This window comes from Trachurus trachurus, assembly GCF_905171665.1.
Source record: "Trachurus trachurus genome assembly, chromosome: 16".
Classification (NCBI taxonomy): Eukaryota; Metazoa; Chordata; class Actinopteri; order Carangiformes; family Carangidae; genus Trachurus; species Trachurus trachurus.
In genome coordinates, this window is record NC_139902.1 from 10,929,581 (window position 1) to 10,943,521 (window position 13,941).

At 42.7% G+C, this 13,941-nt stretch overlaps 1 protein-coding gene and 1 long non-coding RNA gene across 7 annotated transcripts in view; both read left to right on the forward strand.

The window, feature by feature from the left end:
* cadm4 (cell adhesion molecule 4) overlaps positions 1–13,941 on the forward strand; it is a 150,962-nt gene that overhangs the window by 111,562 nt on the left and 25,459 nt on the right. For all 6 annotated transcript variants that reach the window (XM_083989422.1, XM_083989426.1, XM_083989421.1 and 3 more), the window contains exon 2: positions 5,539–5,685. In XM_083989422.1, the coding sequence (XP_083845548.1) occupies positions 5,539–5,685 (147 nt within the window). The remainder of the gene's footprint in view (positions 1–5,538; positions 5,686–13,941) is intronic.
* On the forward strand, positions 8,037–9,041 carry LOC310999104. Its single transcript, XR_014596031.1, has 3 exons — positions 8,037–8,291; positions 8,555–8,668; positions 8,891–9,041. It is a non-coding gene; the product is annotated as an uncharacterized lncRNA (long non-coding RNA).

The window sequence follows — 13,941 nt, forward strand, 5'->3', positions numbered from 1 at the left end:
CGAAGGGGAGGAGGTGCATGAGAGCTGCAGGAAGACAACAGAATTCAATGCCGAGGTTTGAAACGGCGTGACTGGGGAGCAAAGTCAGAGTGTTAGAAATGTGTGTGAAATATGTAAATAAATGAAAGTTAATGTTTCTAATGCGAGGTCAGGAGTGAAAAGAGACAATTTTATGCTGATTTTGCTGATTAGCAGTGCAGTGCTCGCGGTGTATCAGTGGGCGATGGAGAGAGAGTTGGATGAGAGGAGGTCTGAAGTTCCTGCCAAATAGAGAGAAAGAGAGAGGGAAAGAGAGAGAGATTAAGGAAGACAGGCAGGCAGAAAGAGAGAGAGAGAGAAAGAGAGGGATAGAAAGTGTAAAGTGGGTTGAGCTATATGACAGGCAATTAAAAGAAGCAAAAGTAGAGGAGAAGATGAAAGAGGGAGGCAAAAATGAGTCCTCCAGTCCACTCATTTGTTTTGTCCTCTTTTCTCATTCACCCCTCTCACTTTTCTCCCTGTCTTTCCTTTGCTCCCTCTCTTCTGCTCTCCCAGCACACTATAAAAACAGCGTGATTATGCTGCAGACTTGAGCTGCAGAACAAATCACATTTAGCGAAGGAGAGTGGGGAGATAGAACCAGCAGAGAGGCAGGAAAAGATTCCCACTGAGTCACAAAAAGAGGAAGAATGAAACAGAGATTGCAAGGGGAATGAAAGCGTATTGCGGCTTGGAAGGAAACTGTTGCAAAGGGGGTAAAAAAAACTACACCAAGAAAGAAAAAGAAGGAGGGACAGGAGTGAAGAGATGGCGAGCTACAGAGTTGTAACAATTCTCCTGAGGCCTCTGAGAGGAGAAGAGAGGAGAGAGGGATCTTTAGGACAGCTCTGATGAGGAAGATGCATGATGAACGATGCAATAAAAGATAAGGGGTGGAAAGAAGGGGGGAGAGGACAGGAAGAAAGAGAGGGGACTGATGAAAGGAGGAGGAATCAAGGATTAGATCGGGCAGAAGGTGGGGTGGAGAGGGATGGAGAGACTGCGGGTTTAAATAAAAAGAGAAAAAAGGGAGATGGTGAGAATGAGATTAGACATGAAGGCAGTGGGTGGAGGGAATTATGAGTTTTGGACTAAGTGGAATCGAGGGAGGTGTATTGAGTCGGGTGGGGGTTGGGGGTGGGGGGGTATGCTCAAAAAATGAGAAGGAAGGCTAAGCAGAGGAGAGGGGAGAAAAGGAGGACAGGAGAAAGTGACAGAACGAAGGTAATGAGAGAGACGAGCGCAAGATTTGTAAAGGATTATGTATTATTTATAGAGGGAGCATTTTTTCTTTGCACTGGATTTGATTGGCAGAGCTCCGGCTCCCTGAGAGAGATGGAGTGATAATTTTAGACTGGGAAAAGAATGGGGGGGAATGGGGGAGAGTTGTGGGCTTGCAGAGAGAGGTATGGAGGAGAAGAACCTCAAAGTCAGCTATTTCATAGAGTCAGTATACTGCAAAACTCTGTGATTAACCTGGAGCAAGTGTTAGTGCGCACACACACACACACACACACACACACACACACACACACACACACGCATGCATGCGCTCACATAAACATCGCAAACTTCATTTGCATACATACCATGGAAACCGGCTTGTCTTGCGGACTCAGGGGATCATGGGAAAAATGTACATCCAGATGGGGAAGAGATGGAGGAGTTGCCAGTGGATGACCCCAGAAGAGTGCAAACTATGAGCTCCTGTTATTGTTTTAATTAAAACAGTAATAACATAAGGGGTTGTGCATTGTAGTCTCCTGCATCGATTCTCTTGTAAATCCGTGGCCAGCATGCGAAGAAAACACAAGCTCTTGGCCCACTTCCAACTGAAAGATAATGAGAGATAATGAATAGGGAGACGGTGACGGCACCGCTTCAAGGATACATGGGGGCTTGTTTGGGGCAAATGGAGACAGCTCCTCTCTTATGTGACTTGTCTTTTTATTCCGTCTTTTCCTCTCTTCACTCTGAGACGTGGTGGGAGAGAAATAAGGGGTGAGGGAGTGGGAGAGAGAAAGAGGGAGGAGGGAGGGCGCAGCAAGGCGGTAATTCAGACCGCTAACCCTGCACCACTGAGGCACTTTCTAGAATTTACCGTGACCGAGGGTTAGCCAGCAGTCCACCTGGCTGCCTCCCAAATCCACCTCTTTTAACTCTGCACACCTCCCTTCATCCCCTCCCTCTGTCCCTCCATATCCCTCCGTCTCCCGCCGCTTATAACTCAACCCCATTGCGGGACCATTAGGACGGGCCCCTGAACAGCCTTGTCCTATGAATTTGCACGCCCATTATTTATTTATTTGTTTATGTATTTTGAAATGATGGCCCTTCTTGGATCTCTATTGCCATAGTAAATAAAGGCTTCTTTTTCCAGGGCCTGACACCAGGGTGGGGTGTGGAGTGTGTGGAGGCATTTCAAATGATGAGAGGCATCAATTGAGTGCTATGAAATACTGCCCCCACTTGGCTGGAGAGAGAAGTGATTGTTTTTGTTCCCTCTCCTGTTTTATTTATCCTTTGATCATAGCTGTCAGTGCACTACCATGGTATTGATTGCTCTCAGCATTCTCTCTTAATATAATTCAACGCTTGTGGAGTATTTTATTATGGGCACAGATTTTAATGGGCCCCAGATTAATACCTCTGTCACAGAGGTTGATTCCCTCCCTCCCCCTCCCTCTCGCTCCCTCTCTGTACTGTGTTGTGCGGGTGATCAGAGGCACAAACTCATGGCCTTGATATGAATGGCGGCCTATAAAACCTACAGTCAAGCTAAAGTGCTGTACCCAGCTGTGTTATGAGCGGGACTAGGAAGAATATGCGTCATCTCGTATATTTCGTCCAGCCCCCGCCAGCTGCATTATTATATCCGAACCATCACTTCCTAACTCCCCGCTATCATTTCCTGGTTAGAGCCACCACCCACCCCTGCACCGTCTCCCCATGCCGCCGTTCTCTTCGCCCAGATTGATCATCCCCCAGCAGCCAGCAGGTGTTTCTGGGTGGCATCTCTCAGCAGGCGATAGCGGATGCCAGTCATCCCACTCACGACGGCAGTTAACAATTCTTTATCTTTCTTTGTTGCTTTTTCTTTGCACTTTACTGTGATGCCACTGCAGCTAATTTCCTTTGAGAGGGGTGGCAGCTGTCAGGAGAAGTGGCTGTATAAATGGACAGCTGAGTAGTTTTCTTTCTGGCTACTTCCCAAATGAAAACTTCTGACCGCTTTCCTTTCTCCGGAGTCGCTGTCACTTGAAGGCCTCTTTCTCTCGTGGTACTGACGGGTCACTAATCCCACAGGGGTGCTGCGCGTACTTAGCCAGGATACACTACCGCACTACTACAATTAACACCGTTTAAAACAATGGCGGCCAAGCTTGGTTGCCACGGTGATGAGTAATAACAGCCATTAGAAAAATAATTGCGATGGCAGTGGCAGGCCCTGATGCCCCCGATATGAATCACAATATTGATGCAGAGAATGGCAGCAATAATGACTACAATTAGTGGTAATTGTCAAGATTTTCTTTTTCTTTTTTCCATAGAGTATTAGCATCCCCTTTGTCCGTATCCCCTCTTGGTTTCTTTCTTCAGTTCAATATCCACTGTGTCTCTCCTTCCCCTGATTTGATGAATATGTAGGATTTGAGTCTTTCATTAAAAGAGATTAAAATCGAGGGGAGAATTAAATTTAGATGAAGTTGGCAGCATCAGATGATGTCGAAGTAACTTAATTGCAATATTCCAACCCCTGCATATGCGCACCCAATGCACTTGCCCACCTATTGAACACGTGCGTGTGTGCGTGCACGTAAGCACACAGAAACGTATGCAGAATGTGCTCAGTGGCAGATAAAGACGTTTATTTTGGCCCCGAGCAGTCAAGTCAGCAACTCTGCTGCTATGGCAGCCACCATCTGTTTGTCTCACAACATTTCTTGCCTTCTGAAGGTGTTTCACCGAGCTCACAGACACTGAGAGGCCCCGGCAGTGAAATACATTTACTCCCGCCATCTTTATCGGCACTTCTTATTGCCTGCTTCATCATCATGTGTCAATATTGATGTCATTCTTTCTCTAAATCCTCCCCACGGCCAGCACTTTGCCAGGGAGAGAGGCAATGCAAATAGGGATGCAAATTGGTAAATACTGGTTCGGGGGAACCCAACAAGCTGGTTCTCTCTTCAAGGCAATCACTTTCCACTTCTGGCTGTGGTTATATGACTAATTGCTCCGCGGATCATTTGAATTCAAGCCGTGGAGCTCGGTGTCCATTGTGCTCAGCAGGAGGTGTGACTCAATCGAGCCGTGTCAACAGCCTGACCCACAAACACGGAGGGCGCTCCAATCAGAGCATAATCAACCTCCTTATTACCGACTCTTGGGCTGTGAGCAACATCAAAGAGCCTCCCTGCTGCTCCCCAGCCCCCGTGTCTGAAAAAACATCGGGTTTAGGGGCCAGACAAGTTTGTTTGAAAGATTATGTGTGGAAAGTTTCTGTGAGTTTGTTGAGGGTGTTGTGTCGCTCTGAATGCATGGATATTTTCAGTTTCTGTGTATCCTCATTTGCAACACAGAGAGAGTGCTTGCTGGAGCATGTGAGTGCAAGCGTAAATGTTCAAGAAGGTGGCCGTGTGTGCGTGCTTAGTCATTCACAAGAGGCAAAGCCGCTGCATGATTTCCCCCCAGCACTTTGGAAATACCTGTAATAAGAACCATTACGTCGGGATAATGGAGTGTAATCAAACGGTTTAGCTTGCACCTGGATGAGAAATAGCATTAAGAATGTGTGAAGTACATCTGTGGCTGTCACCGTGCTCTAACCACCCCACACTTTGACCAACTTTTTCACACCGTGTCGATCACACAAAAACTATGGTTTAGACTATTAATATACACACAGGAGTGGTAGCGGAGCTGCAGCCAGTCTGTGATCTGATTGTGTTTGTGTGTTGGTCCATAAGTGGTCATGTTTATGTGTGTCCATTCATGTGTGTGCGTGCTGCTGTGTGTCTCGACCAGCAGCCACTTAGAGACCTAATAAGGCGTAATGTATTCAAATGTGTGTGTTGATGCATTCTGTTCAAGCCAGAGGCAATGGGGTTGTTTGTATGTGTGCGCTTTTGCACATAAAAAGATGAATGGCGGTATTTATAATCATCCTTATTAAAATCATAAGAACATGCTCATAAGGACCCTCTATTACTTGTTGAGTCCTTCAGAGTGTTTTGTCTTAACTCAATCTTATTATCCCTATCACTCTGTCTCTCTCCCCTCCCTCCCTCTCTCTATTTCCCCCTTGTTTTGCCCAGATGATGAATAGCAAGTAAATGAAAGATGCTTTAAGTACCTTATTTTGAAAGGTTCTATCTCAAGTGAGGTGCAAATTGAACATCTTTTTTTCCCCAGCATCTGTTCCTCCTATTTGTCCCTCTCCTCCTCTATCCTTTTTTCTACTTCTCCATCATCCTCCCTCTGTATCACTTTAATAACATCCATCTTTCTCTCCCACAGCTCATTGTCAGGCAGTGCAGGCGGAGAATGTCACAGTGTTGGAGGGAGGTACGGCCCAGATCTCCTGCCGCCTGCAGAACTACGATGGATCCATCGTGGTCATCCAGAACCCCCGCCGGCAGACTCTTTTCTTCAATGGCACGCGAGGTGTGTGTTAACATTTGTCTCCACAGATAAATCAGATCTGTCTGTGTGGAAGCCGAGGACCTCAGTGGCATTTGAAGGGTTTTAAACACGGTTTTAAGCAATGACTCACCAACACTCACATTTTACATTTCTCTTATTGCAAATGTCCTCGTATTTCCTTTGAAGTAATTCCACATTAAAAAGTCAGATAACCGCAGAGTTAATGTAGGAGATGGTTTTACTCTCTGCCCTAACAGTGTGACTGCTTTAACTGTTTTAAAAGCATATTTTGAAGCTCTCTGCATAATCCACTGTTAACCCCAGTGATGAGATCAGAGCTTATTACTGTTTCTCATTAGAGCATGGCCTTGGCAATCACATGTTTTTTTCAAAGGCAGCTTTATGGCAAATTATCATTGTAACCAATATTATAATGAAGGCAAATTTCATTGAGGGCCTCAGGGTGGAAAAACATTACATGTTTTTTCTTAACTAATTAAGGGTAAAAGTTGCTACCTTAGCCCGATTTTCTGTTAGCGCTGTTAGAAAACCTCTAAGCAAAGGAACAGTGATCAAGGATACTTAACATTGCCTTTGAAATTTGTGTGCGGCAGCTTAATTTAAGCAAAATTTCATTTTACATGTTGTGGCTCCTTACATAATCTACATGATAAAGCTCTTCAGATGTGAACTCAGGCTCAAGGCTATGGTGTAAAACTATGGCTTGTAATAGTTTACAATTAAGGACAAGAGGCTACATTTAAATATATTCAAATCATTTTGGTGCTTTGGTGGAGACACTACTAACCAAACCGTTAAAGGGACAACGAGGAGTTTTGGAAAAGCGAAGCGTTTTCACACTACATTTATGAGCCTCCGCGCGCACCGTACATTTCTTTGACCGGCGCAAGACAGACTCATGTTTTCATTCATCAAAAATTAAAGTCAGAGGTTCAAAGAGGTTCACATACCATCGTAGTTCCGACCATAAACGGCGATTCTGCGGCGTTATTCTCATAACTCGCCATGAAGGAAACGCTGGTCGGCTCGACCAGCATTTCCGCCACCACTAATAATAACAAAATAACGATAGAGACAGATCGATATATTTAGCGAAAATGGAGCCATTAACAAGTGTGGGTAGCGGAGATTCATCCACATTAACGTGAGACTTTTTTATAACCGAATAGAAACTCCTCGTTGTCCCTTTAATTAATGCCATGGTTTGAATATATATGTTTGTTTGTTTTTTTTGTTTTTTTTACAGTACATGGAACCAAGGATGCAGATTAAAATCAGAATAGAATAGAAAAAGAAGCCCATCAAAATCACTACTTGCATAAGTAGACTGAAGTTACTCATTATTAGAGGAACAACACAAACCTGCACACAGGTGCAGAATTTCCCGGCCCACTTTTTGTGTTGTAATGGTGCTGTTTTACTCAGCACTTTCTTTTCCCTCTCTAAATCATAAGCCAACACGGTCTGCTGCCATCCCACACAGAAATCATCTCTAACAGGCAGAGCAACCAATCGGAAACCCCATATCCCCACGAGAAAGAGCACTCACTCAGCTTTCATTCAAGAAGCTTGGCTTTGTGCAAACTCCTCGGTTGTGCCTTTAACATCCATACTGTACACTGTAAGAAATGTCCGTAGAAATTACGGTAAAAAACTGTCAAATAGCAACAGTAAAATACCGTAAAATCAAAAATAGTATATCACTGTAGTAAATACACTGAATTACCGTAAATCAAGATACAGTAAATAACTTTAAATTTTACGGTCTTACTAAGTAGAAAATATGGAATTTTACTGTGAATGTTGTAAAAAGTTCGCAAAATTCACGGTAAAATACCATAATGTCACAAGCGTGTAATTACCGTAAAATTGACGGTATCATTCTGTCTGAATTACAGATTTTGCTGGTGTTTACGTTTAAATTTACGGTACACAACCATTAAATCATACCATCATTTCTATAGAAAGTAGAATGTTAAAAAGTATGGTATCAGGACAGGCTGTGGTCACGTGGGCATTGTTCGGGTCGATGTGAAGCACTTAATGCAATAGAAAAACTACATGTTGTCAAAACAGAATTAAGATAAGATTAAGATACTAAGTCAAAATAACATGTAATAGCCTATATGTAACATATATTTCAGAATAAATGTGCAAAAGAGTTTAGACATAAATATATATATTTTTAAAATACAAACATCTCTATTGTACAAACATGTAGTCTCCATACCTACACACAGTAAAAAAAAAAAAGAAAGAAAAAAGGAAAAAAAGAAGCTTGAGTCAGCTCTGGCTTGGGTGACCTACAGGTGACCCAGCAGTAACCATAGTAACCCATTTGTTGGGTCAACGGTTGGTTTGCTGCGCGCCACCAAGATCCGTTATTTTTGGCCGGAGCGCCGTTACAACCTGGTTACAACCAAGCTGCTCTGTTGTCAGCCAAAGACGACATAAGTAAAGTGGATTAATTTTATTTTTGATGGAAATGCCCCAGCTTCAGTCTGCAAAAAAGTCTGACTGCTTCAGCAACGAGTGTCGGTGGATCGGACTGGACTTTCTCAGGTTGGATCGATACCAACTGTCCGTGGAAAAGCTACAGATGAACTGTAAGTATTTAAAAATGAGCATGGTTTGTGTTACTTTGGCCGTTTAGCACATGAGCTAGGCTAACGCTAACGATGGCTAGGCTAACGCTAACGACCGTTATGCTAATACAGCTAACGGTCTATTGTTATGCTAATAACGATAACGGTCGTTATGCTAACGCTAACGGTGGATCGTTAAGCTAATAACGCTGACTACTATAGCATGAGACTAGCGTGAGAGACAGGACCTGAGAGTAACCAGAGTTTTTGTGTTTTCTAATCAGAGTAAAGTATGTGGAAGCTAACGTTAGCACATGGAGATAGACGGTCTGAAGAGGAGCCTTGCTCTCATGGAGGTGCAGAAGTTCCTAAGGGAGGCCAACATCATTACTGTTAAGGTAAAGTTATGTGTTACTGTGTTTGTGTGGAAGAGGGAAAATACACCGGCCTAAAACTGCCTTGTTCAGATATCCATGTAGCTACTTCTGTCCATTATCATTATTACTGAAGTGTTACATGAGTTCATTTTGTGTTCAACATATACTATATTTGTACAGAACCATCCCATCCTTAGTTGTACACATTTTTAACACTACAAAATCATTTTACCTTCTCCTCAGCATGGTGCAGCTGGAGAATGCAAGGCAGCCTACTTTGCAGGAATGTGGCATGGCCAGTACATCTTCAGCGTTATCAACACTCAGCTTCAGTGAGTACATTTAAATTGATAGGCTTCTGAACTGGTGCTGCCATTAGCCTAAATGTTTTTGTTTCTTCATACCTGTCAAATATTTACATGGCCACATCAATAATTATGTCTCCCATTTATGTCTACTACCCTATTATCTGGAGTTCCTTAAGGATAAATCCTCGGAACTATCCTTAAAAAAAAACATCAAAATCACTGATTTAATGTCAAATCCAAAGGATTGTGTGTTTTCAGCTGTAGCCTCCACAGTTTCTCCCTCAATCTCTCTCAATCTATTAGATCTCAGGGCTCCAGACTGCGACTAAATGGTCGCATTTTGCGACTAAAATTTGATACAATGCGAGTCAATTTTTCATCTACTCGCGCATGTGCGACCAGTAAATTTGCCGATTTTTTTTTTTTTTTAATGACCACTGTGATTGGCTAATGTGTGAAAAGAAACGTGTGTTTCTCTTCTCTACATCTCGGAGCGGAGGAGACGTCTTTCCACAGCAGAGCTCCGTGTGAAACAGCAGGAGACACACAGACCGGTGACCTGCGCGCGTGTGTGTGCTGTGTCACCTGCATTTGTTTTTTCGACGGCTCGCTACAAACCTTAAACATCCCATAATATGCTCGCGCTCTCGGCAGCGGTACTCAAATCGTCACAAGGCAACGAAGCAGGTTGACTCGCGCTGCAGAACGCGCTGCACAGACTAGGCTCGGAAATGATTGATTGATTGTTGATCGATAGATCCTTTTTTTTTTGGCCGTGCGGAGGAGGTTGGGGGGAGGGGGGGGGGGGGGGGTCGACGAGTTTGATGCCAAGGAGGAGTCCGTGCACATGTGGCTCAGTCAGGGTCAGCAGACAAGGAGGCCAACAAGGGCTGGCCTACACAGGCACCTTATCCCCCAAGGGGGGGGGGGGGGGGGGGGGGGGGGTTCTGTTCTAGGATGAGTTTACCACAAGTGGTGTGTCTACTTGTTCTGTTATTGGTCAGTGCAGCCTAAACATTAACTTTATATTTTCAATATTTAAACTGTTGCACAATAAAATGTGAATTTAAAACATTATAGTTTCTGCATTTATGCAGTATTTATCAGTAATACAGTGAAAATTAGAGGAAATGTGCAAATTTACTTTGCAAGTCGATTTCGGTGTGCGCCCCTAAATTTTCTGCTTGCACTCCTAAAATTTTAAGTTAGGGGCCACTGTGCTCCTAGTCAAAAAAGTTAGTCTGGAGCCCTGGATCTGCTAAATCTGTTAACTGTTTTAAGCGCCTCCTGAAATCATATTTATTGGTTGGCCTTTCTATTAGATTTTTTAAACCTACTCTTCATTCACCATTTTTTTTTTTTCTGTTCCAACTTCTTTTATTAATGTTTTGTTTGTTGTTGTTGTTGCTGCAGGAAGCACTTTGCAACAGTGTGCTATATAATAATAATTATCATTATCATTAACAATGTTTTCTTTGTTGTCTTTCTTTGTCTGGTTGCAGAGAGGTTCATGCCAGTCCACAGTAAACACCTGATTGAAGACTGCTGGTGAATTTTCAAGCAGGAATGATGACAACACCTGCCCAAAGTTTCTTCAACATTGTACCATGTCTGTATGAGACTCTGTCCCACCTGTCTTCAGTCAAGTCTGGACCCAATGACTCAAACACCAGTCTTGTCAAGGCTAATTAGAGGTAAGCAATGGTTTATGTCAGTGTAGCAAATGAGTAGATGCAAGCACAACTCAAACTTCACTCAATCGATCTCCCACAAATGCACGGTGCCAACAGCTTCATACAAACATACAGTAGAAAAAAAATCAGTATTACGGACAGGATTCAGGATTTTGGCTGCAATTCGACAAGGGTGAAACAAATACTGATGATCATTTAGTCCTGAAAAGTGACAGTTTCTACCTTTTACACTAATACAATAAAATAAATGAAATACTCCTGATGACCTGCAAAACTATATTCCAGAGTGCTGGTTTCATTCTATGTATAGCTCATTGGAGCTCAGTTTAACAACAGAAGGCTGAATTTATCTCTGTAGGCACCATGCTCAGGCACTGCATCAATCTAACCTTTGCTTTGTTTCTGTTTTCTGGCTGCAGAGAGGATCATGCCAGTCTACAGTGGACACCAAATGGACAATATATGAGTCTTCAAGCAGAACTGGTGACTGCTGGATGCTTTAAGTTCCAGTTTCTTGAACACCATGTATATGTTAAGAGCCCTCTTCAGCCAAGTCTGGACTCAGTGACTCATTAGTGTTGATCAACACAGGGCAAGTGGCTCCTTTTTTCATTATGTTTATTTCTTCTATCATGGACTATCCTTCTTCATATGTATGGACACACACTGTCTTTTCAAGATGTCAACACTGCCTTGTGAGTATACTGGACAAGTTCTGTTTTTCACAGAGAATGTGTATATATGCAAAGAGAGGTTCTTAAAGTTTATCAATTATAGTATGTACTTTGGTTTACAATGGGCTTAAAGGACAATTCCAGGCGAATTCAACTCGGGGGTGTATTTTCCTATCATTTTAGGTCTAGAAGAAGGAATCTGAAGATTTTCAGTTTAATCGCTCCCGTTTTGCAGTAGTTGCGTCTGTTCCCGCATCGCCACGGCAGCGATGAATGGGAGTGGATGTAAGTTCCGCTGTTTAGGCTGTTTCCAGCCCTCAAAGCCGCAAATTTTTCCCACAGACAGCGTCAGATGGCTACTCAAACATGCACCGAGAAGTTTATTTAAGCAAGCAAGCAAGCCGACATGTTTGTAAAACTAGATCTAATTCAAAGTCTCCCGGAGTCTCGCGCGAGACCCAGTTGCCGTGCTCGGTGTGTTCAGGTGCAGTAGGAAAGCTACAGTTTGTGTCATAAACACAGGAATATCAACTCTTTACTTGCTTCAAGTAAAAAAAAACTTCTCAGCGCATGTTTGAGTAGCCACCTGACGCTGTCTGTGGAAAAGAATGTACACTTGAAGCAAGTCAAGAGTTGGTATTCCTGTGTTTATGACACAAACGATAGCTCCAACTGCACCTGAATACACCAGCACTGCAACTTCGGGCTCGCGCAAGACTCTGGGAGACTTTGAATTAGATCTAGTTTTACAAACATGTCGGCTTGCTTGAAGTAAATAAACTTCTCGGTGCATGTTTGAGTCTCCATCTTACGCTGTCTGTGGAAAAAAATTGCGGCTTTGAGGGATGGAAACAGCCTAAACAGCGGAACTTACATCCACTCCCATTCATTGCTGCCGTGGCGATGCGGGGACAGACACAACTACCGCAAAACAGGAGCGATTAAACTGAAAATCTTAAGATTCCTTCTTTTAGACCTAAAATGATAGGAAAATACACCCCCGAGTTGAATTCGCCTGGAATTGTCCTTTAATTGGTTATTTCCTTAATAATTTACCATTTGCATTTTCTGACTGTAAAATCTACGCCAACAAACTGTAATTCCATTATGTGTTGTACCGTATTTTTTACGGTGAAATTCTGGCAACCACAGCTGCCAGTATTTTACCGTGAATTTTGCAATAAAATACCGTACTATATCTTACAGTTTTACCGTGTTTTTTCACTGATGGACTGTAATTAGGTTTACAGTATATCCGTTATTTTTAAAAGAATTTACCGTAAACAGGTTTATATTATAACTGTTATTTTTACAGCAAATTACCGTAAACAAATAACAGTTCTCTACTGTGAAATTTACGGTTGCCAAAACAGCATACCGTAATGTGTAATACATTGTGACCGTATTTTCTACGGTAAAATTCTGGCAACCACAGCTGCCAGTATTTTACCGTAAATTCTACGGAATTTTTTTTACAGTGTACGTCCCAAGCAGGGATCCTCTCAGTGGTCAGTCCGTTCTGCCTCTCATTAACCTTGCTTATAATTATGATTGCATATGATTTGGAAAATCACTGCCATATTGTTGTTATTGTGTGAGATGTGTTGATTTTTTTCCAGCTTGATTCAGACTCCAAGAGTCTATTTGCTGAGCTAACATCACTCAAGCTGCTCTTGCTGAATGTTGCTCCAAAGTAGCTTATGAGATACTCTTATGCTTTACATTAATGTACTCTCAATCTGCTACTGTTACTGTTGGTTTAACTGGGTTTAATTGAGTTGAACTAAGCAGGGAGACAAACAAGCATCAGACAGCTTCTATCCTATTCCATATTATCACTTGTGTATTTGTCTCATGGCTTTGGGTTTGTAATTTGATAAAGAACTCTGCCACAAGGATCATGAAAGAACCAGTCTCATCTCACGCAGTCTTAAACTGGCTGCATATACAGTACCTGATCTGTTCAAGTATATAAAATGGAAGATGAAGTGCTCGCAGTGTGTTAGTACCCTCAAGTACCATGGTTAAAGAAAGGCCTTGTGGAAATGTCAAGAAAATGAATGACTGGCACAACCTGAGCCAGTCATTCATTTCACAGCTAACCTTGCATTTAAAGCTCCCCGTGACGAGCAGAGGTTGAATGGAAATTTCCCGCAATGCTTTTCGCATAATTAGCGGATACAGACTACTGACAGACCTGACACAACATATAGATGATGCAGAAAATAAATACAAAAAAATCCTTAACTCAAGGGCACATCTAGTGCATATTTGTAAACATACGGCATGATATTTTTATATGTGAAAGTTGGCACTTGAACACATTTTCACATTTCTAATGATAACATCTTCCAAGATTTGTAATTACATTGATTCGACAACCAAGACTCCTCCACTCTGATCGAGAACAGTCTCTGTCAGAGCCACTGAAGATTTTCTGAACAGTGTGCCAAAAATACCCAAGACTAGAGAGAGCCGCTTCCACTGTTGGCTGATACTTCGTTCAAACACTTTTGTTCCACACAGTCACGTTTGCTTCGCCCGTTAGTCGCCTCGATCGCAGAGTGGCTTTAATTGGGCAGTTGAGGTCACTACTTTGGGAAACCTTACGTTCAACT